The sequence below is a fragment of the Cannabis sativa genome, chromosome 8 (assembly GCF_029168945.1).
Source record: "Cannabis sativa cultivar Pink pepper isolate KNU-18-1 chromosome 8, ASM2916894v1, whole genome shotgun sequence".
Classification (NCBI taxonomy): domain Eukaryota; kingdom Viridiplantae; phylum Streptophyta; class Magnoliopsida; order Rosales; family Cannabaceae; genus Cannabis; species Cannabis sativa.
In genome coordinates, this window is record NC_083608.1 from 45043725 (window position 1) to 45067899 (window position 24175).

Sequence of the window (24175 nt, forward strand, 5' to 3'; positions counted from 1 at the left end):
GTGAAAAGGGATATTGGCGGCTAAACCACCTGAATTTTACGGTTTGTAACACTTAACCACAAAAATTGAATTTTTGGCGGCTAAACTACCTAAACCCTGATTCCGTTTTGCTCTGCACACTTCCGTCCAAAAATCACAGTTAAGTGCCACGGTGGACTGTCCACGTGTACACATTTGTACACGTGTCAAATTTTTAGTAGTCCACGTAATATTAGTTTTAAAAAATAATTATAAATATTTAAAAAAATAAAAAAAATCAGAAAAAAAATAAAATATTTTTTATTATTTTTTTTTTATTTTTCTTTTTTCTGCTTTTTTTTTTTTAGTTTTTTTCTTCTTCTTTTTTTTTTTTTCTTTTGATTTACTCCTTTCTTACTCCTTCTTCTTCTTCCTTTCTTCATCTCTTCCTCTTCTTGCAAACTCAATTCGGGTCCAGCCGAGACCGATCTCCGATAAAGAGGAAGCCATGGTTGCATTTGGGAAGAAGCCTAGCTTTTTCGCTCTGAGCGAGGTCGGAGAGGCAAACCGCGCATTCGAGACCATCTTTGAAGTCCTCTGGCTGAAACACATGTACGGGAATGGACTGGAGAACAGAGGTGTCGAGTCCTCTTCGTACAGTAACTAAAACTAATTCCAAGGAGAAGCAAATTAGTCTTGAAAAATATTAAAACAATATTAGAGAAAACTGGTGAAGCTACACCGAGTTTTGATATTTTCTGGATTTTTTTTTTCTTTTTGATATTCTATACAGAAAAGATGAAATATATAAATGAATAACATATTACAATTACAAAATGAGGGATGCTTGCTACAATTGAACTTTTATGTGTAGGTCTAGAAAGACCAGCGGATGTAGATGAATCTGTGTAACTACTTGATGATGTATACTGGAATTGATCTCTTGTTGTTGTAGTGTCAGTAGATGTTGTATAAGAGGTAGAATCCATGTTTAAAGAATGAGCAAAATACATTGGTTTTGGTAGTTTGGGTGGGAGATTAGGCAGCGGAGCTTCAAAATTGAGAATGTTCACCACTTGTTTGATAGAAGGACTGAAAGAAGGATCAGATTGACAACACCATAACCCAGCTACCATCAAGCTCTCCATCTGCCTCTCATTGAATTCCATGCTTAATCTCTTTCATTTGGGGAAGGAATGGAAGATTGGAAGGATCTTGTAGCCCAAGCATCTGGGGTCATCGAATATCGGTCTCGGCTGGACTAAAAAGAAAAAAAAAATAATAAAAAAATATTTTATTTTTTTTTCTGATTTTTTATTTTTTTAAAAATATTTATAATTATTTTTTAAAATTAATATTACGTGGACCACTAAAAACTTGCCACATGTACAAGTGTATACACGTGGACAGTCCACCGTGACACTTAACTGTGATTTTTGGACGGAGGTGTGCAGAGCAAAACGGAACCAGGGTTTAGGTAGTTTAGCCGCCAAAAATTTGGTTTTTATGGTTAAGCGTTACAAATCGTAAAGTTCAGCTGGTTTAGCCACCAATATCCCTTGTGAAAAATAAATATAAACGATATACCATTTTTTTTTCTAAAAAAAAACCATTAATAAGCTTTTCATTTAACTTACAATAATTTTTTATCTCAAAAAAAAAGCTTACAGTAATTTTTTTTTTAAAAAAACAATCCAAATATAAATTTTAACCTTTGACTTAATAATTATCATTAAAAATGACTTAATTATCCATTCAAAAAAAAAAAAATGACTTAATTATTAGGAATATTTTTCTAAAATGGAAAATTATTAGGAATATCCAAGTTAAAACAATTTAATTTAATGCTGTTAAGATTTAACTGAATGGTTATTTGGAAGACAAAAAAATTAAGGGAACTTTTTAAATGGGATATCACTTTTGTTCTTTTGTAGACCTAGTTTCTATTTTTGGCACATAGCAAAATTATATCTTATTTTTATATATATATATATATATATATTGCATTCTATAATATAGTTATAAGAAATATTTTACTGGTATTAGAAATTTTTTAAATAATTTACGATATTAAAAATATAATTTAAAATAATTAGTTATATTTGTGTAAAAAATAGTAAAATACACATATATACTAGTTATTTGAATAATATTTTTAATATTTTTGTCATAAAAAAATTAAACTGCAATTTCTTTGTATACCAAAAATAGTAAACATCCTACTATTATTTTCCTATATAATAAAAAAATATAAATTATATTTTAGGATAATTTAGATTTTTATCATTTGAATTTTGATATGAATTAAATTATGTTTCCGAACTTTTCAAAACATTAAAAATTATTCTTAAACTGTTGATATTGTTAAATTTAAAGACTTCTTTTTAATTTTATTAATGGATGTCTCACGTCGTTAAAAGTTTAAGGGCATAATTTGAAATATTTTAAAGTTCGCGGAACACAATTTGATACATGAATAATCACATCATTAATAGAATTGAACAGATACAAATTCTTTAATCCAATAATTTTAATAATTTGAAAAGAGTTATAACAATTTAAAAATTGGGAATAAAATTTAATATATATCAAATTGGAAGAGAAAAAATTTAATTAGGCAATATTTTAAATAAACAATTTAGATATATTAGGTGGAAAATAGACAAAATGGTAAATAAATATTGTCTCTCATTGCCTAGTGGACGATAACTCTGGCTTAAGCTTTGTGTCGTTTTTCTAATTAATTTTAATTTTTCTGAATTTTCTTCTTCTCAGTCTACCTTCGTTCACTTTCTCTCTCTAGAAAACCATTTCTCTCTCGCTCTAGATCATAGACACTTCTCTCTCTTCTTTTTCTGTTACGCACTTCAAATTCTCTTCTGCCATTTCCCTGGCTTCGAAGAAATTGGAGCTGATCTTGGTTGAGATACCAAAGCCTTGTTGTCTCAGATCGCGAGCCTGAGGATCTAGAATTCGAGAGAGGAAGAAGAAGGAGGGGGCAATCGAAGCGTTTGGTCTCGGGACTGGATCTGACCGGAGATGGCTTTGTCCGGTATGCGAGGCCTCTCGGTCTTCATCAGCGACATTCGTAATTGCCAGAACAAAGAGCAGGAGAGGTTAAGGGTAGATAAGGAGCTTGGCAATGTTCGTACTCGCTTCAAGAACGAAAAGGTTTGCAATACGAACTAGTTAGGGTTTTAGCTTTTTTTGATGTTGAACATATTGATTTTTTGCTCTTTTTGTGAATGGAGGTTTTGATCTGTAGCTTCAATTGGGTATTCTGTGACTTTTGGGAATTAAATTTGAATTTTCTATGATTTTGTAGTTGAAAGTGAATGTCTGATTGGGTACTTAAATAGTAATATGTAGTTGGATGAATTTAAGTGCAAAGTTTTAGGGATTCTGATTGTGAGCTTAAAAATTCAAGAGCTAATTTCATTTTTATTTTAATGTTGAGGTTTTCGGCAGCAGGTATAGAGAATAAGAACTCAATTCTACATGGATCCTTTTGACTGAAATACCAATTGTTTAGTTGTTTGTTCAGTTGCAAACCCAGTTTAGACAACAATATAAGTTTTTGTTTCTACAATTCTTGTGTATCTTTATAGACATGTGTATCGAGGGACATTTTGTTTCACTAACTTTGAAGTAAATATTATTTAAGTTGTACTTAGATATTGGGAAATTGGACATTAGTTATTAAACTTATTATTGTTGATGCAAAACTGACTGACCCCTCCTTAGAAAAGCATATGAGAATAGGAGTTTCTTACTAGCTTCTGTGATAAAAGTTAACAGTTTGAAGGATACAAGGCACTGTTATTGGCTCAAGCTTATGACTATAATTTTATCACGCTGTTCCTGAAAAACGTGGTATCTGTGTTCTTCGTTTTTCTTGTTAGATCCGTTAAATCCGTCCAGCTTGTTAGAGTTTTATCAAGGTTGAATATGAACAGGTTTCAAATCGATGTTTCCATGGATATGTTATCTGATTATTGATGGAAATGTCCTTTTGTCCATGATAAATGCTCATAAAAGGCCACCAATTTCAGTTTTCCAAAGTAGTTTATGTAATTGCTTTTTGAATCTTGCTTAATTTAGTTACACACCAAGTATTTTAGTACCAATTACATATAATTATTATAGTCAAACTGCATATTTTTTTGGAAATTAGCACAACTGTATGTGGGCTTGTTAAGTTTAGATAATCAATCATGAGTCTATGATGCTCTTCTTTTTTTCTTAGCAATTTCTGCTGCACTGAGACCTCATTAATCACCCTATTTATGCTGGATATATTATATTTTTTGGTTTTTAATCTATTTGGTCTTATGAATTATAACTTAAAGTGGAGAAAACTTGTGCTGGGACTGATTGTTTATCTAAAACTATATATTTATATACGTTTTGAATTTTGAAATTTAGATTGCATTCCCACAATAATTAAATGAATCATTTGTTTGCTCATATAATCTTTTGCTTGATAGCGATTCAGAGCGATTTCCTATTTTCATCTGGTGTGTTTGCCTTAAATTCAGTTTAGAGTGAATTATCATCCTTTATATTATTTCCACATATGAGATACACTGTGCTTGCCAATGAACAAATGACCATATCTTGTTAAATCTATTGTCTATTAAAGCAGAATTTGTCTCCTTATGAAAAGAAGAAATATGTTTGGAAAATGCTTTACATTTACATGTTGGGTTATGATGTGGATTTTGGTCACATGGAAGCTGTTTCTCTAATATCTGCACCAAAGTACCCAGAAAAACAGGTAAGATATATCTTTTTTCGTGTCATCTTATTTATTGATTTGCTCCAATTTCTTTAGTTCGTTTTATTTTTTGCATAGGATCTTACATTAGGTTTGTGACCTGTTGGCTCTGTTAAAATAGCTCCAAGTAAGGTCTGGAGTATAGCTTAAGACGTTCTTAATGATACAAAACAATTCACAGAGATTAGGTTGTTAAATTGGTGGTAGTGTTTAGACTTGTGATGTCAACATTTCTAATTATATTATGATTTATTGATGCCTGGAAAGAAGTGCTAGAATTGTGCTTGTGTTTCATGTCCATAACAGTGATAGATACCACTCATTTAGTGGTTTGTAGTAGTACATAGATAGATAGTTTTATTTTTTTCACATTCAAGTTAATTATAATTTATTTTAATTATGCATGTTAAATATTAGTATTACCTTTATTGACTTCCTACTGTGCTATACTAACTGCAGGTTGGTTACATTGTGACATCATGTTTACTAAATGAGAACCATGACTTTCTGAGGTTAGCCATAAATACAGTGCGCAATGATATTATTGGCCGCAACGAAACTTTCCAATGTCTAGCGCTGACAATGGTATGACAGTAGGAAATCTTTTCTTAATCTGAAGTGACTTTTGTTTGATTCTCAAATCTTTCATATAAATAACCAAATTGTTAACATTTTCCCACTGTTTACTAGTACCATTCTTCATGTTGTGGCATTTGCTGTAGGGTTAACCTAAATTTTGAACATGTGGTGCCATATCTGTAGGTTGGGAATATTGGTGGAAGAGAATTCGCTGAGTCCTTAGCACCTGATGTGCAGAAGTTACTTGTAAGAGATAAATTATCTATAGTTTTAGACTAGCTTTAGCCTTTAGTACAAAGTAACAAGTATTGACTATGGCTCTTGATTTAGCTATCTAGCAGTGCCAGACCACTTGTAAGAAAGAAAGCTGCTTTGTGTCTGCTGCGTCTGTACAGGAAAAATCCTGATGTAGTCAATGTAGATGGGTGGTATGTTTTTTATTTTCCTTTTTCGCTAGGAATATTTCCAAACTATTTTTCTTGTGATTTTTCCTTTCTAAACTTAGCTTCTTTTTTATTTTATTTTATTTTAGGGCGGATCGTATGGCGCAGCTTTTGGATGAGCGTGATCTTGGTGTTTTGACATCCTCTACAAGCCTTCTCGTTGCCCTTGTTGCAAATAACCATGAAGCATACTGGAGTTGTCTTCCAAAATGTGTTAAAATACTGGAGCGACTTGCAAGAAATCAGGATGTTCCACAAGAGTACACATACTACGGTATCCCATCTCCCTGGCTTCAGGTTTGTAATTTCTTTTATCCTGTACTGGTTCATTGCTTATGGCTGACTACATTTGATAAATCTGACGGTTGTTGCCCATTTTTTGCTCTTGGTGCCTGGAGTTCTTATGGTGGGTAATTTTGGTGACTGAAAAATAGATGGGCATTGTTCATGTTGTACTTGTTATAAATATTCTTTTAGGCTATGTTTGGAAGTTGGATTTGTGTGAGGAAAGAAAAAGGTAGGGAAAATGTAAGAACAAAAAAGTGAAATATAAAAAATAATAAATTCTTATATTTAGTATGGAAAGGAAAATTGTATAAAACACTCAATTAAACAAAATTTTCCATATCAAACTTGAAAAATTGATTTAGTTTTTTTGTTCTCCACACTTTTTTTTCCTACCTTCTTCTTTCCTCGCCAAAATCTAACTTCCAAACATAGCCTTAATCAACTATTTTTTTTTAAAAAAAATTGAATATTACAATTCGACTCTAATTCTCATTGGCATATCTTCATCACAGGTCAAGGCAATGAGGGCTCTTCAGTATTTTCCTACAATTGAAGATCCAAATACAAGAAGATCATTGTTTGAGGTTTGATTCTCAAGGAGCTTGCCATAATTCTTCTTATTCTTGGTTTACTTAGAAGTTTTTTTTTTGACTTTTTTGTACGACATTCCATAATCAAGTTGAATTTTGTGTTTCAGGTTTTACAACGGATATTGATGGGAACTGATGTTGTGAAAAATGTGAACAAGAATAATGCATCACATGCTGTTCTCTTTGAAGCCCTTGCTCTTGTAAGCTTTAAACCCCCGAATTTTCTTTTTCTTGTTGTTGTGTTGCTGTTTTAACTTTTTTTGTTATGAAGTTAATTCTAATTGATTGTTAAAATTCATTTTTTGCTTTGTCCCATGTATGTATAGATTGTGTTCATAGCTCTTCAAATAGGGATGAAACTTAAAAAGATATAGATTATTTTTCGACATTTTTCTTGGAATTTAACCTGGATTAATTTTAAGTGACATTTTATGCATGTGCATGTTTCAGGTTATGCATCTAGATGCTGAAAAAGAGATGATGTCTCAGTGTGTTGCACTTCTTGGAAAGTTTATCGCTGTACGAGAACCAAACATTCGATATCTTGGTTTGGTAAGTTGTTTGAACCATTGTGACCTTTCTCATCCTCCACTTTCTCCTCCGCTTTACTTTCTTCGGTTTTTTCCTTAATAACTTGTTTTGCCAAGGTACACTGTAATTGAATTTTGTGAGCTGAAAGTTATATCAGCTAGACTCTAGACTGAACATACAAGTGGTTGTTTTTGTTGCTTGATGGTGTGTAACTTGCTTTTCAATGCTCTAATGTAGGAGAATATGACACGTATGTTGATGGTGACAGACGTGCAAGAAATTATTAAAAGACACCAAGCTCAGATTATCACCTCATTGAAAGATCCTGACATCAGGTTATTTCACTGTCCACTACTTGTTAGATATGACTACCTACTTGTTACTGGTTCTTTTTCTATTTTTTCCTATACTTCGTTTGCTAGTATGGTAAGTGTGGAAGAATACGAAGATGAGGGTTTTAGCCTCTAGAGGATGACAATCTGAATAATTATTACCAATCTATTGAAGTGGTTTTAGTTTATTGGGTAACTTAGTGTCCGCTTATCAAAACAAGTTTATGCTAACTGATGTCAAATTCTATCCTCAGTATTCGTAGGCGAGCCCTGGACTTGCTATATGGTATGTGTGATGTTTCAAATGCAAAGGACATAGTGGAAGAATTATTGCAGGTACACTATTGCTCAACAATTATTGTATTATCACTTGTCCTTTGTTTCCATGCAACAGTAGTTTTCTAAGATAATATAATCTTGATTCAAATATTAAGATGCCAATTACTTTCGTTTGTTTCTAGTATCTTAGTACAGCAGAATTTGCAATGCGTGAGGAATTGTCCCTTAAAGCTGCTATTCTTGCAGAAAAGTTTGCCCCTGATCTTTCGTGGTGAGCATGATGTGTTTGTAAAACTTGCTGTCAAGATGGAGAGCTTCAACTTATAATTTAAGACTTTGCACACTGACATTATTCCCTTTATATGTGACCTAGGTATGTTGATGTGATCCTTCAATTGATTGACAAGGCGGGAGATTTTGTGAGTGATGATATTTGGTTTCGAGTTGTGCAATTTGTTACAAACAATGAAGACCTACAGGTGATTTAAAGTGTTTCTTCTTTTGATAGTATATGTGTTGATTACAGGACTATTAACTTAGTTTATTTGATCAGTCATATGCAGCAATAAAAGCCAGAGAGTATCTTGACAAGCCAGCAATACACGAGACAATGGTTAAGGTTTGTATATGCATTTATTAGTGCTAATGCAAATAAAATAAGTTAAACCATGTGCATCTAATTTGAAGAGCTCTCTCTGAATACATATTAGTATCATTAGTTTTTACAGTATTCACTTTGATTTAGATCAGTGTGTCTACTATAAATTTGAGTTACGGAACAACTACTTTATTTTGCGTATATATTTGATTATCCATCAGTTAAGTGCAAGGAGTGTAGATGTATTACAACACAACCAGACACAACAAGAGTTTGAATCATATTATCTGAAATTGTTTTATTGCTACTAATTATCTTTTATGTGAAGGCTTATGGTTATGAATGTCAACTCATGTAATGCTCTAGGTATAGGGACTTTACTTTTTCAGTCAGTACTTACTGGAAAGGCTGACAGATGCCCAATGTTACACTTTTTTGCCCATATGCTTGTGCACAAAATTTAAAAACGAATGTCATGGTCATTCTTTCCATTGATTAAAAAATTTCAAGTATTTGCTTGGTATTATGTAATTTAGTTTAATAATATCCAGGAGAATAATATTTTAATGATATTGTCTCAAGTTTAACAGGCATTGATAAATATGTAACAGGTAAGTGCATATCTTCTAGGAGAATTTGGCCACCTTTTGTCCAGGCGGCCTGGGTGTACTCCAAAGGAATTGTTTAGCATTATACATGAGAAGCTTCCTGCTGTATCGTAAGGATACTTAACTATTTCTTTTATAGTTTGAGTTGCTGAATTATTATTTTTATTTTATCTTATTCACTTTTCTTTTATTGCAGAACTTCTACAATACCTATTCTTCTTTCCACTTATGCTAAGATCTTGATGCATACTCAACCTCCAGATCCAGAACTACAGAGTCAGATTTGGGCAATATTTAGCAAGTGAGAATTACATTTAACCCTTTTATTTTTAATGATTATGATCAAGTAAGGTTAAAGGGGCCTTGTTGACACCCACTGGTTTCTTTTAGATATGAGAGCTGCATTGATGTTGAGATACAACAGAGAGCTGCTGAATATTTATCCTTGAGTAGGAAAGGTGCGGCTCTAATGGATATATTGTCTGAAATGCCCAAGTTCCCTGAGCGACAGGTAGTTTTTGTTTTTTCGAGAAAAAGCTTATGGATTTTTTGGTGGCTAACCATTCAATATTGATTACAGTCCTCTTGAAGATTTTTTTACTAAATGTAATTTTTTTCTCTTCAAAATTTAGTCATCTTTGATAAGGAAGGCTGAGGATACTGAAGTTGATACTGCTGAACAAAGTGCTCTCAAGTTGCGGGCCCAGCAGCAAATGTCAACTGCTTTGGTTGTAACTGACCAACGTCCTGCAAATGGAACTCCATTCACCGGTCAGCTTTCTCTTGTAAAAGTTCCCAGTGCAAGCAATAATGCGGTCAGTTCTTACTGTCTTTTTTCCCCCCTGTTATTTTACAATTTTTTGCTAATTTTTGTGATTATATGTTTCTTATGCATAATGCCGTGAACCGGTAGCATTCCCTCCCTTGTAGAATTCGAATGGAAGTTTTGTAAACGTCTATTAAAATTTCAGAATATAGTGTATATACAAAATACGTAATTGGATTATGATTTTTAGCTTTAAATTCATAACAGGATGTCAGTTCAGCTGATCAAGGATTGTCCCAGACGAATGGAGTCCTGACTACAGTTGATCCTGAACCGCCTTCAGCTGATCTCCTTGGTGATCTCTTGGGTCCTTTGGCTATTGAAGGCCCTCCTCCATCAGATAATGAAGATTCTCGGCAAAATGTAGTCACTGGGTTGGAAGGTGATAATGTAGTGGATGCCTCGGCTATAGTCCCTGTTGATGATCCTCAGAATTCCGTAGAGGTAAATGGTTACTGTGTTTAACTACTAAATATGCAATTTTTTCCTTTCAAAGGTGGACATAAATGTTTTCTGTGCATTGAATCACACTATTGATAGGACCAGTATTTGTTACTGAGTTATGTATTGGTTCCGAGTTGTCAGTCTTCTGCTTGCACTTATTTTTTGGTTGCTGGAGATATTTTAGCCTGTATTTTCTTGCATCTATCTCTTTATTTGTCAGCTTTTTATATGACAAAGCCTCATTAACCCACAACGATCTGTATCTATGCTATGCTGTTTGTGCTCATCAGTCTGACTTGACATATTGTTTCTATTGTTTCTTATCTCTTCATCAATGTCAAAAGAGTTGGTCAGAAATAATTCTTCTGTATCATTATATACTTGTTTGGAAGGATTTAGGCTTTTCAGTGTTACTTCGACATTTAAGAATTTCTTCATTTTTGCAGCCTATAGGAAATACTGCTGAAAGATTTATGGCTTTGTGCTTGAAGGATAGTGGTGTTCTCTACGAAGATCCTCATATTCAGGTTTTTTTCTTTTTTCTTTTTTTGCATTTTAGAAACTCATTCCTTTTTATTTTTATTTTGGGATATAAGATTTTCCTCATAATTTTTGCTGGCATAATTTTACAATGCCTATTTTTCACTAATTGTTGTTATGGTATTCTAGATTGGTATTAAAGCAGATTGGCGACTATATCAAGGCCGTCTTGTTATTTTCTTGGGCAACAAGAATACTACTCCACTTGTTTCGGTTCAAGCTATAATTTTACCTCCATCCCATTTAAAGATAGAGGTCTCATTAGTACCAGACACTATTCCTCCCAGGGCACAGGTATGCTTTACAATAGTATAATCTGGCTTTTGATAGACACACAGGTCACTTTGTCATCTCGTATTTTAATTCGGCTGCATAGGTACAATGCCCTCTTGAAGTTGTGAATCTCCGCCCAAGCAGGGATGTAGCAGTTCTGGACTTCTCATACAAGTTTGGTAACAATATGGTACTAACATCCTCATTTTCTGCATCTTTTTGGTTGCCTACCTGGAAGCTAGGTTATCTGTGATTATTATCTTATAATTTTCCTTTTATAGGCCAATGTAAAGCTTCGTCTCCCAGTCGTATTGAATAAATTCTTTCAGCCTATAATGGTGTCTGCAGAAGAGTTTTTCCCTCAATGGAGATCACTTTCAGGGCCACCTTTGAAGCTCCAAGAAGTGGTATGTTTTCAGCATTTAATGACATCTGCTTCTCAGGGTCCACTGCTGGTTCCATTGTATTATGCTCAGGAAGTAAGCTATGATATTTTTGATGATTTATCCCGGTTTATTTATCCAGGTTAGAGGCGTAAGACCACTATCCCTCCAGGAAATGACCAATTTATTTAATAGTTTCCGGCTAATGGTTTGTCCAGGGCTTGTAAGTACATATATCCCTCTCTTACCTTTTTTTCTTCTTCTTAGTGGAATTTCAGTTGTGTAGAGTTACTCACTGTTACATTGTCTGTTTTTAGGATCCAAATCCTAATAATCTCGTTGCAAGCACAACGTATTATTCAGAAAGTACACAGGCCATGCTTTGCTTGGTAAGAACGGTTTGCTTGTTTCTTCTTTAGTGCTTCATCGATGATTATACAAACCATCTGTTGAGTGCATAAAATTGTGACTGAAATGAATTAATATCTGTCATCATGTGTTTTTGGTTGTTTGAAATTAATACTGTATAATTAGAGGAAAAAATCCTGCCTATCTGTACTGCATAGTTTTATTTCCCGGGAACAGATGATATAGCACTTCTTTTGACAAGTTTCGGCTTCATTAATTTCATCTGTCACAAGCTTTTGGAATACGTGACACAAAATTGTTTTTGATGTAATCCAGGTTAGAATTGAAACAGATCCAGCTGATAGGACTCAGTTGCGTATGACACTTGCCTCAGGAGACCCTGCACTGACATTCGAGTATGTATAAGTGTTGTCGATCACTGACACACTTTCTATTTAGCAATCTTGTAAAAAAAAAAATCTGACCTTTTTCCTCTGCAGGTTGAAGGAGTTTATCAAGGAACAATTAGTAAACATACCAATAGCTCAGCGTGCACCTTCTCCTCAAGTGCCACCAACACCTCAAGTGGCTCAACCGGCCAGTCCAGTTGCAGCATTATCGGATCCTGGGGCCATGCTTGCTGGCTTGCTGTGATGAAGAAGAATGCAACGACATCTGTGTGAGAATTTGTTCAATATACACTTGCAAAAAAGAAAAAAAAAAACCTGATTTATACAAACTTCCCAGCCATTATATTCACCCCCCTCGAGTTGAGAGGTCGAGTTAAAGATGATGATGCTTGCTGCAAGGGCTGGCGGGAAAAACAAAATCGAGGGTGAGCTAATTAAGTTGTGGTTGGTCGGTTATCGGCTTTGTGTTGTGAGTAGGGATTTTTGAGGGGTTGGTGGGGGTTTTGGAGATTCTTTTTCTGCACATTGCAGTTGTGCCTAAGTAAGATAGTTTTTTCATTCTCATTTTCCTTTTTCGCCTTTTTTTTTATTTTCTTTTTCCAAGGGTAAGTGAGGGTTTTTGTTTTTCTTTCTTTTTAATCAATCTTTCCCAAGTTAGTGAATTGCTTTCTGTAATACGATATTTGACAGCGTGTAAGATACCGCATCAAGTAGTCTAGTTGTAAAAGTATTGATTTTTTTTTTTTTTTTGTTAAATTATAAAACTCCTAGTAAATAAGGTAGGTAAAAATAATTGTTTGAGGGGAAAAAAAGCTACTACCATATATAGACTTATACCATTCATATTCATGTTTTGAATTAATTATTGCAATGTTTGGTTTAATAAACTGATTTGGTGTAAGAATATAATGGAATAGGACCGTGTGCTCAAAATATCCATGATTCTTTAATTTAAAAGAAAATAGTAAAATATATATTTTTTTTCAGTTTTTTACTATATTTTCATTAGAATATATCAATATTATATTACTTCTATAATGGAGTATATTTTATATGTAATCATTATTACAGTAATAAATACTCAACGTAATCATCATCATATTACATTAGTTTTCATTAAGGTAAAGGGAACATTACAGTACAGCTCAACAATTTGGTCACAAACCTCATTTTGGGGCCTTAACTTTCTTTCTTTAAATATAAACAGTAATTCTTAAGCATATTAGGAATTGAGGTACATACAATTAACTCAACTCTTAGGCTAACCCTTGCACCATTTTAAAGTAAACTCTTATTCTTATCATATTAAAAAAGAAAGACCAGTTGGTTTTGTTCCCTAGGCAATATTGTGAGTTTCTATGAATTGAAGAGCTTCACCAGTATGCAATTTCTCGGATAATCTGAGACTCCTGTACTCTTCATAAATGAAAGGTTTATAGAGACAAGGATGTTCATCATCTACAAGCTCTTGAGGAATTTCCACTGTTCCATTTTTGGGTCCCAAAAGAAATGAAGCTATTGATACTCTAATTGATGCTTCTTTGCATTGTACTCTATGTTTCACATTGCAGAATCTCCCATTGCTCCATGCCTTAGCAACATCACCAAGATTGAGTAATAGAGTTCCTGGGCATGGCTCAATAGGCACAAAATCACCATTTTTGTTCATGATCTCAAGTCCACTAACATTTTCATCTTCTTGTAGAACAGTCAAGAAACCAGAATCTGTGTGTAATTGAACCCCAGAAGATCCCACTGATTCAGGGCTGAAATTGTACTTGTTTATTCTGAATTGGCAAACCCATTCCTTAAGTGGATCAATTTTTTTTACACCAAGGCTCTTTGCTAATTTTCTTCCCATGTCCATGGCCATCTCATGTACTCCTTTAGCATACTTTTCAATTACATCTCTGATAAAATAAATAATAATAATGATGAGATTTATTGAACCATACAGTGACTGACTAAGTACTAAATCTAAGATCTAAATTGTATATTAAGTGAGATTCAAAGTTGGGATAAGATATGATACTTATCATACCAATTCAGTTAAATATGATTTGCAACTAATAATGCAATTGCATAGTATTAAAAACTTTGAGATGATTTTATGACATCCGATCCTTATACATATACATATCAAATGTAAGAGAAATAAATTATGTTTTTATGCCCATTTTCTTTTCTTTTTATTGTTAACAATAAATCATTAATTTTATTTTCCTTATATTTTTAGTCCTATCATAACAACAAGAACTGGTGTATGTGTGGGCATGTTAATGCTCTTAGTCACATATAATTTTGTTCTTCTTTCTCAATGAACACATATAAACTTTAATTATATAATAAAGAGAATGAAAGAAAAAAAAAACCTTTGATAAGATGAGGCATCCAATTGGTCAAAAAATGAATTAAGGGCCTCTAGTGAACCAAAATCATAGAGGCCTAAACCCTCATAAAGAGGATTCATTAGAGACGGCGCCATGTAACCGCTTCCGGTTACGACGTCAGTGTTTCTCTGCTTAATCTCTTCGGGGAGATCAAGCAGAGAACGAACAACAGTCTTCATTTCAGACATTAGAGGTGTGGGAATTCCATGGTTGATGATCCTGAAACAACCCCATTCCTCACAAGCTTCCCTCAGTTTCTGGTAAGCTTTTTCTGAATCTAATAAGTCTTCAAACTCTCTCATATCAATCACTGGAATATTACTCTTACTATTATCACTCTCTTCCATTACAATATTAATCACTTCATCATTATTCTCCATTTTTTTTTTAATTTCCTTTGTATAGAGACACTAGTATTTATATATGTGTGTGTGGGAAAATAGCATGAAAATAATGTATAAAATAAATATGTAATTTATTTATTTATTTATATTAAATAAATATGAAAATTAAAAATTTATATCAGTATTCTCTGTATTTTATTTAATGTATTTAAAAACTAATAATATCTTTATATATAAAATGTAATTACTTAACAATTTTTGTTGGTTTGAAAGAATATTTAAATATTTAATGTACCATCGGATATACTGATATATCTTTATCTATTTTAGTATCTGAAATATTTTTTTAGTCAAATTTTTTCTCATGATCATGTAAATTATAGTTATTTAAAATATCCTGTAAAATTTTAAGAAATTTAGAGAAGTTTAACACGCTAAAAATTACGTTCAAACAGTTTGTTGCACGCGTGACTATTTTATTTTATACACGTGTAAAATAGATTGTTTGAACATTATTTTATATTGTAAGTTATTCCGAATTTTTTAAAATTTTGTAAGATATCTTAAATAGCTATAACATACATAAATATGAAGAAAAAAATTTAGACTAAATTTTTTTTCTGGATACCGAAATAAATAGAAGATGCAACAGTGCATCTCTTTTAATTTGATACATTGTAGAATCACCCTATATTTTATATACATTTACGTTTCACTTTTTGGATTATTTTTAATAAATATACTACCATATCATTCAATTCAGGGTAAATATTATTTTAGACTTTGTGTTTTGTAAAAGTTATTAATTGGACCCTCTATTTTATAAAATGACAAAATGGACTATTTTCTAAAATTGTACAAATAGGATCCTAAACTGATTTTTTGTCAAAATAAAACTTAATAATAATCCGATTTAGAGATGTTATGACAAAACTGATCATATTTTATGTATCTGTTTGTATTAGAAATTATCTTAAAGTTTGTTATTTTAAAAAATAAAATTATTAAAAATTGAGTTCAGAGTCTTATTTTTATCATTTTAAAAAATATAAAGTTCATTTTGTCATTTAACAAAACAGATAATCTAATTAATAATTTTTACAAAACATATGATTCAAAATACTATTTAGCCTTCAACAATTTATCAAGATATATAAATTTGAATTATTATTTATTTTTGCATAGGTTCTATTCTGTGTATTATATTATTTATTTTTCATTTATATATTCAAGGAATACATCATTAATATTATTTCTAACAAAGCTTTCACGAGAAGAAAAGGTTGCTGACATCAATGCATATTCCTTTTCCCATGTGTTCGATGAGATTACACGACACCACTCTTAATTAGTGTATTGTACAAAGCCACTTGAAAAATTGAAACTATTTTTTCATTTTCATTAATTTTTTTGAAGTTGATGGTGGGACTAGTCTTTCTCATGACCATGTTTTTGTCTACAAAAAATGACAAACAAATTAATTAAAACTTTTTTTTCATGCAAAATTCGATGAATGTATTCAACCCATTATAGTATAGAGAAATGGTAAGGGCATTGTTACTTATTAATTAGCTTAGTATTTTGGTGACGTGCAATATTATTATTGGTATCACTTGAGGCTAGCTCAAGTGGCCATAAGTGATTGTGTGTGTTGGAGGTCCTGAATCCGAGTCCCAAATAAAAGGTTGTAATATATAAACGTTTAAATAAAAAAATATATATATATTATTATTGGTATAAATTAATATTAAATTTTATTTATTTTATTTTAATAAAAATTATAAAAAAAAATATCATTAAGTGTTACCTCATGATAGTGTTGTACCACATCCCAGTTAGTCAGTGAGGGATCTACTTGTTGGCTAGAGGGCCTCTAGCCAATCCAATTATTTTAAGGGCTATTTAGAAAGAAAAAAAAAACTTCACATTGATACTAAATATTAAAGCCAAAAAAGTTTTTTTTTTTTAATGGATTACCCATTTCATAGAGGTATTACAAAGTGTAAGTGAAATATTTTTGTAAAATAATTTAAAATAGCAAAAGTACATTTTCTTTGGCCTTACTAGATAGATACAAAACAACTCGTATAGATTTAGAGGATTGAGGTTAAAGCAATTATAAATTAGCTCTGTTCTATTTATCCTTCAACTCCTTCTCAAATAATTTTTTTATTATTTTAATATTTATATTTGTTTGTATTTTTAATTAGTTGAATGTCTTTTTTTAAAAAAAAAAAAAAAATTATTTATTTATTTAATAAATTTATTTTAAAAATGGTAAAAATTTAATTTTTGTAAAAAAAAAAAAAAAAGATTTTATTACAAATATTATAATCAAATAGTTTGACTTTTAAAAATAATTATAATAGGAACTCAAATATAAAAATAAAAGTATTTATAAATATTAATTATTAAAAAATGTCTAATAAATATTTTAATTAATTTATTTTAGGAGAATTACCCTATAAATTATTTTTTTTAACTTTTTTTTTTAATTTATGGTTTGGGTTTCTAAAGTAGTTTCTTCAAAGGTTTCTTTGTGGGTTGCTATACAATTTTTGGTTGCGATTTAGATTGTTCCGCTAGTTACAGTAGGAGTTTTTATGTAAAATTCCGTTTAAAAAAAAAAAAAAAAACCCTTTATTTTACGTATATAGTTAATTATAATTAATTTAGTTTTAGAAAAAGAAGTTTACCTATAGTAACCTAGCTAACTACTATCTCTAATTCAGTAATTAGCTATCTCTAACTACTCTTGCCTAATACAATACTCATAATTATAATGCATTGTGTTGCAATTTGCAACTTTTCTTTCTCTTGTGTTAAATGAACATAAACAATATTTATTTCAACTAAACCACTCATGTTATTCTTTTCTTTCTGTTTTTGGTTAAAAAGAAGGGAATCCTCCAACTCTTTCTTTTCTTTTTCTTGCCAAATAAAAGACTCAAATTGGATTGTTACTTTGATACTATCATATATGTTATGGTTAATATATATGCAGAGTTTTAATTAGGTCATTATGTTGTGATATTACTAAAAATTTCCACCAAAAAGTAATTAATAATTATAAGAGTAATATGATCACATTCACAACCAAATTTAACAAAAATATCAAAAAAGAAATGGACAATGAATCATCCATGACAAGGAGTCATAGGTATAAGCACCATCCTTTCCATTTTGTCAAGAATAAAATTCATAAAGTGTCATGTCTCCAAATAAAGTTGAAATTGATGTTTTCCATGCTCAATTCGATGAATTATGTCACTAAAATTATTGAGATTTCTTTTCATATAAATAATATATCTTTGTATCTCATGAGTACTGAAAACGAGCTTTTGTTGTAATTATTTTTTCTTATACAAAAATAATAATAAAAAGGATAGAAGGTATACATAGTTTTCCGACTACAATTTTTAGATTAATTAATCTAATATAATAGACAAAATTCTTAAAATCTAATGGTCAAGAATAGAATAAATTAATATTTATTAGTAAAAAATAAATTTTAAATAACTTCCAAAAAAAAAAAAGATAATAATAGTAAAAAAAGTATTAATTATTAAATCTAATATGGCAAAAATCAAAATAAAAATACCTATCAATTTAAAAGTTTATTGTCTATAATAAAAGTATATAGAAATACCCCAAGAGAACAATACAATAAAATCTTAATATCAAAAAAGAAAAAATTTAAACTAATCAAGTTATAACTTCTGATTCACTAATAAAACACCTACAAAATAAATAAAAAATAAATATCAAATATTTAATAAAATATGAAATTTATATCTAGTTGACCTATTTGTCTTTTGATTGATATATCTAGTTGAACTTTGTTCCTTTTTTTTTCAATTTCTTTTTGCTCTATTATTTGTTTTGAGAATGATAAAATAACTACAAATAATAAAAAATACTTCTATTAAAGTTTTTTATTTTTTATTTGTGAGATGTTAAATTATTTGATGAACAAACTAATTTAAAATTATTGATGATAACAAACTAAACTACTTAATTTTGGAGTATTACTATTATAGGCATCAGTGGTGTTCATCACCTTTTAGACGTAATTGGTTAGCAATACTTCCTAAAATTATTTTATTATAAATTATATGAGACTCGATACTTAATTAGACCAATAGCAATATTAACATGTAAGAGGGTGCTAAACACACTGGTACATTTTGACATTTCTCATAATTTTGTATAAGGTGTATACTAGGTTCAATAAATAGTACAAACATTAACACGAGCTGAGTTTTTTTTTTTTTTTGATGAGGAAAAGCGTCTATATCATAGATTCAAATAAAATTAGACCTCTCGGTCGTTACACAAAATATTGTTAGGTACAACCGAAACCGGGATAGACCCAAATACCTGATGAGCAAACGCCCATCTAGCCACATTATGAGCGACAAAATTACAAGTTCTACTTATAAAAGAAAAATTACAATTAATAAAGAGTGGAGAAGACTTAGAACAAAATGAGATATAGTTTTCAAGCGCCCAACAAGAATCCTTCCCATTGAGAGCATTGATGACCACACTCGAGTCAGACTCCACAATCACAAACTTAGATCCGATATCTAAGGCCACCGAAATCTCCAAGCACCGAAACACGAGCTGAGTTATATTATACGATTTTTCTTTTATTGGTGGACAAAGTATAAAAATTGATAATTGTGGGAAATTAAAGTAATGAGATGGGTGTGTGTGCGGTGCATTTTCTAAATATTATTTCGTAGAAGTAGTTGAAGGGCTTCCCCAGCTCTGGATTTGGTGGAAAGTCTTAGGTTTCTGTAATGTTGATAATGGAAAGGAATATATAGAGAAGGATTTTCATTGTCAATCAACTCTTGTGGTGCTTCCACAACCTCATCTTTTGGTCCCAACATAAATGAAGCTATTGAAACCCTAATCATAGCTTCTTTGCATACAACCCTATGCTTCACATTGTAGAACCTCCCATTGCTCCATGCCTATTAATTACAACCATACAATATTCATTTTTAATAAGACCACTCACAATAATTTTTCTAAAATAAACAACGTTTTAAAATATTTAAAGAACTGTATTAAAATTATTACCCTACTGTAGAAACTCTAAACTCTTTTTTTTTAATAATTTTTTTAAAAATTTACTATTTATGGTCTATATTTATAGAATATTATTCATTGCTAACATATTTTATTAATTTCTGAATTTTAATAATTATTTTTTATAGAAATATGTGCATATATTAATTTATATTTTTAAAATTAATAAAATATAAAAAACAACAATATTTTTTAAAAAATCTGCCCCAATAAAAAAATTCAGCATGTGGTATAAAAACTCACTATCTTATAATTATAGTAAACATTATATTAATTTTTGAAAATTTCTAAATAATTTGATATGGAAAATAAAGTCTGGTACAAATAAATATTTGAATCTTTTTTAGATACTACAAATTAAGGTAAATACCATTTTAGACCCTATGTTTTGCAAAAGTTACCAATTGAACCATTTGTTTTGTTAAATGATAAAATAGACCTTCTAATTTGTTAAATGGTAAAAATAGAACCTTGAACTCAATTTTTAATAGTTTTATTTTTTAATATAATCAATTTTAAGACAATATCTAACACGAACAAATAGAGAAAATATAACTAGTTTTGTTATAACATCTCCAGATCGGATTATTATTAAGTTTTATTTTGACAAAAAAATAAGTTCAGGGTCCTATTTGTACAATTTCGAAAAATAGAGAGTTTATTTTATCATTTAATAAAACAGAGAGTCCAATTAGTAACTTTTGCAAAACACAAGATCCAAAATGATATTTATCCTATAAATTATTCTAATTTTTTTAAATAACAAATAAAATATCTCCTCTAACTAGAGAGTTATAAAAAAAATTATAATTTCTTTAAATGCTAAATTTAGAAATGTGCCTAGGGATAGAAACAAATTAAGTGATAATTTCAAACAAAAAAATATAGTTATTACCGTGGCAATGTCTCCAAGATTGAGCAAGAGAGTACCGGGAGAAGGATCCACAGGCAGAAATTGACCATTTTTGGTAATAATTTCAAGACCTTTAACATCTTCATCTTCTTGAAGAATGGTCAAGAAACTATTATCAGTATGAATTTGGACTCCACTGGAACCCAACAATGTATCATCACTGAAATTATACTTGTTTATTCTGAATTGGCATGGCCATGGCCACCCTTTCAATTTCAACACATTCAAACCCAAACTCTTAGCCATCCTTTTCCCAATATCTAAACTCAATCCATTCACTGCTCTACCATACTTTTCTACTATCTCTCTGTTCTCCTATACAATTTCACCAACATTAATAATAATCCTCAAAATCACTCATTTTCAAAAGAAAACTAAAAACCTAACAAAATTCATTTTGTTAAACCAAATTCCAACTTTATATCAATCAAAATGAAATGTAATAGATAACTTTGTTTTAGGCTCTCTCATATGGTATTTATTATAATAAAATAACCTCATTTATTGAAAATTAAAAAATAAAATTAATAAAGAGTTTGTATGATTATTAATAATAAATAAATAAATAGGATTGGATTAAATAAATGAATAAACTAGAAGGTTGACCTTTGGTAGGGAGAGAGACCCAATTGATCGGAAAAGCGACGAAGAGCCTCCGGCGAGGCATAATCATAGAGTCCCAAGGCCTCGTAGAGAGGGTTGGCCGGAGAAGGAGCCACGTAGCCACTTCCGGTGATGACGTCAGCGTTTCTGGCCTTGATCTCCGGAGGAAGATCCAGTAGAGATCGGATGAGGGTTTTCATGTCCGACATTAGAGATATGGGGATTCCATGGTTGATTATTCTGAAACAACCCCATTCTTCACAAGCTTCTCTCAATTTCTGGTAAACTACTTTTTCTGACGATGATGATGATGATGATTTGTCATCTTCATCTTCGAATTCAAAATCAAAATCTCTTAGATCAATCACTGGAACGCTTGTTTCACTCAGTACTACCATTTTTCTTTTTTTCTTTTTATTTTTTCCTTTAAAAACAAAAATTATAATAAAGAATTTTGTAAGTAAAGTCACGGAGAAATGTTACAGGCACCGGTCACTATCACCCTCGTCGAACTATGTATGTATTGGTTGTAATATAATTGGTAGCCAACATGTGAAGAAACTGGTAGCAGTGGTTGGTGCGTAATAACAATTCTTATTAATTAGCAATATCTAATATTTTTTTTGTTCTTTGTGGCAGGACGGTTGGCAACCTCACTCGAAACCCGCATTAAATGGATTTGGGTTGGTTCACACGACTAAGCTATTTTTGGTTTGAGATAATACGTAGATAAATATTAGGGGTTTTTTTAATATTATACCTAAAATTGATTTTATTTATAAAAATACCTTCAACAAATTTATTTGCACAAATACCGATTGCCACGTCAGCATAAATACCGAAATTTAAAATTATTACCGAAAATAGAAAAAACTTGAAAATTCTCGTTTCCAGAAATTTCAGTGTTTTGCAAGTTTTAAAAAGAGCAACTTTTTGGTTGCTTTTGATATAAATAATATATCAATTAGTTACTATTTATTTAAAAAAAATTGTTTCAAGATAATAATTTTTTTCTCATATACATTTAGTTACATTTTTTAATCAAATAACTTTAAAACTAAATTTTATTTATTAATTTTTAAGCTATATTATGTGTTATTTTATTATTTAAGATACTTTGAGGTTACTTTTAGCAATTTTAAACCATATTTTAAATTATGAGAAACATATATATTTTTTCTGATATAAAAAAATATGAACAAGATAAAAGTAACACTTCCCTTTCTTTTATAAATTATTAACAAAGAAGTAACTAAATATTATATTTGAACAAAACAAGTATACCATCTAATTTTATGGGATATAACAATAAATATTATAATATTTCATATTTAAAAGTTTTCTAAATAAGTAACACCAATACATCCTATACAACATAGAAGAGTTCAAGATTAGAAATTTAGTATCTTATATGTCATTTTAGAAATTAGTTGGTATTTGAAAATTTGATTTTCTAGTAAAGAAACTAAAAGGTTATTTCTGATTGTAATTATTTTTTTCGACAATCGTAAAAAAACATATGCTTCTCATATGTTAGAACGATCCCCTTAAAAAGTAGATTGCAGTAATATAATTTTTGAGTTCAAATAATTATTGGTGTAACTAAAAAAACTTTTTAAACTTTTTTTTTTTTTTAAAAAAAAAAAAGGAGAAACAAATATATAAAATAGATGGAGAGAGACATAAAAAAACAAAAAATAAATAAAATCTGACACATTATATATATTAAAAATATAGATTTGAATTGTTGTGTACATTTCATGCTCAGATAATTGTTTATTTAAAGGAAAAAAAAATTCTGACACGCGAAGAAAAAGAAAATAAAACATATTACAATTTGAATGTATACCGCATACTAAATTAAGGGAAATGATATTGGACATATACTTAAATTAAATAAATAGTCATATATCTATAAATAAAATACAGTTAATGTATTTTGGTGTAATTATTCCTTAATAGAAATGGGGCCAAAACCGCAAATAAAATCAAATTAAAGCCATTTGGTGTAAATTTCTATTAAAATATTTATTTTATTATTTATATTTTTTAAAGATAATTTTATCTTAAATATATTTAGTTATTTATTTCATTTTAAAATAATCACTTTGAAAAATAGATTGCGGTATAATTTTTAATTTTAAACTATTATTTGTGTGACTTGACAATATTTTTAAACTTGTGAGAAAAAAGTAAGAGAGAGGAGTGATATCCATTCATTTTAATATTAAAAATTTATTATATATTATAATAAGTTAATCATAATAATAAGAAGAAGAGTGAGAAAGGCACCAAAGGAGAGAGAATTTTTTTTTAAAAAAAAAAAAAGACATTGTAGAACTAACATAAAATTGGATAGGAAAAAATACAATAAACAAATAAGTAAACGTGTCAAAAAATAGAATTGAAAAAAAAAAAAAAAAGACTTCACTGATGCATAGATGTACGAGCGTGAGAGAGAATCCACTTCTACTTCGTTACGGTATACCAATGTGATATTTTCATGATTAAAATACCTGAAGTTATTTGTATAAATAAAATGAGAATTACGTATGTGAGCGTAATTTTCTCTAAATATTATTGGGTGATTCTACGATGCAGTCCTTAAAAGATATGTA

The 24175-nt window shown here is 30.2% G+C and overlaps 3 protein-coding genes across 4 annotated transcripts; 1 reads left to right on the top strand and 2 right to left on the bottom strand.

The window, feature by feature from the left end:
• Positions 1-2670: 2670 nt before the first annotated feature.
• Positions 2671-12934, top strand: LOC115698683 (AP-2 complex subunit alpha-1). Of its 2 annotated transcripts, none has more exons than XM_030625818.2 (27): positions 2671-3129; positions 4601-4735; positions 5195-5320; positions 5498-5560; positions 5645-5742; positions 5847-6054; positions 6558-6629; positions 6743-6835; positions 7086-7187; positions 7404-7501; positions 7753-7834; positions 7960-8048; positions 8151-8256; positions 8331-8396; positions 8987-9093; positions 9180-9284; positions 9374-9494; positions 9616-9798; positions 10017-10253; positions 10700-10780; positions 10923-11087; positions 11170-11256; positions 11348-11473; positions 11592-11672; positions 11767-11838; positions 12134-12213; positions 12298-12934. In XM_030625818.2, the coding sequence occupies exons 1-27, from the start codon at positions 2998-3000 to the stop codon at positions 12449-12451; spliced, it is 3069 nt and encodes a 1022-aa protein (XP_030481678.2). In that variant the 5' UTR covers positions 2671-2997; the 3' UTR covers positions 12452-12934. The 2 variants fall into 2 exon arrangements, with proteins under 2 accessions (XP_030481678.2, XP_030481679.2); XM_030625819.2 differs by having other exon boundaries at positions 4604-4735.
• A 349-nt stretch (positions 12935-13283) lies between these two features.
• On the bottom strand, positions 13284-15027 carry LOC115698798 (2-oxoglutarate-dependent dioxygenase DAO). The gene is made up of 2 exons (XM_030625981.2): positions 14580-15027; positions 13284-14117 (listed from the first exon to the last, which is right to left on the bottom strand). The coding sequence occupies exons 1-2, from the start codon at positions 14975-14977 to the stop codon at positions 13544-13546; spliced, it is 972 nt and encodes a 323-aa protein (XP_030481841.2). The 5' UTR covers positions 14978-15027; the 3' UTR covers positions 13284-13543.
• Positions 15028-19240: 4213 nt separating this feature from the next.
• LOC115698498 (2-oxoglutarate-dependent dioxygenase DAO) lies at positions 19241-22122 on the bottom strand. The gene is made up of 3 exons (XM_030625573.2): positions 21561-22122; positions 20937-21261; positions 19241-19923 (listed from the first exon to the last, which is right to left on the bottom strand). The coding sequence occupies exons 1-3, from the start codon at positions 21953-21955 to the stop codon at positions 19672-19674; spliced, it is 972 nt and encodes a 323-aa protein (XP_030481433.2). The 5' UTR covers positions 21956-22122; the 3' UTR covers positions 19241-19671.
• Positions 22123-24175: the final 2053 nt, after the last annotated feature.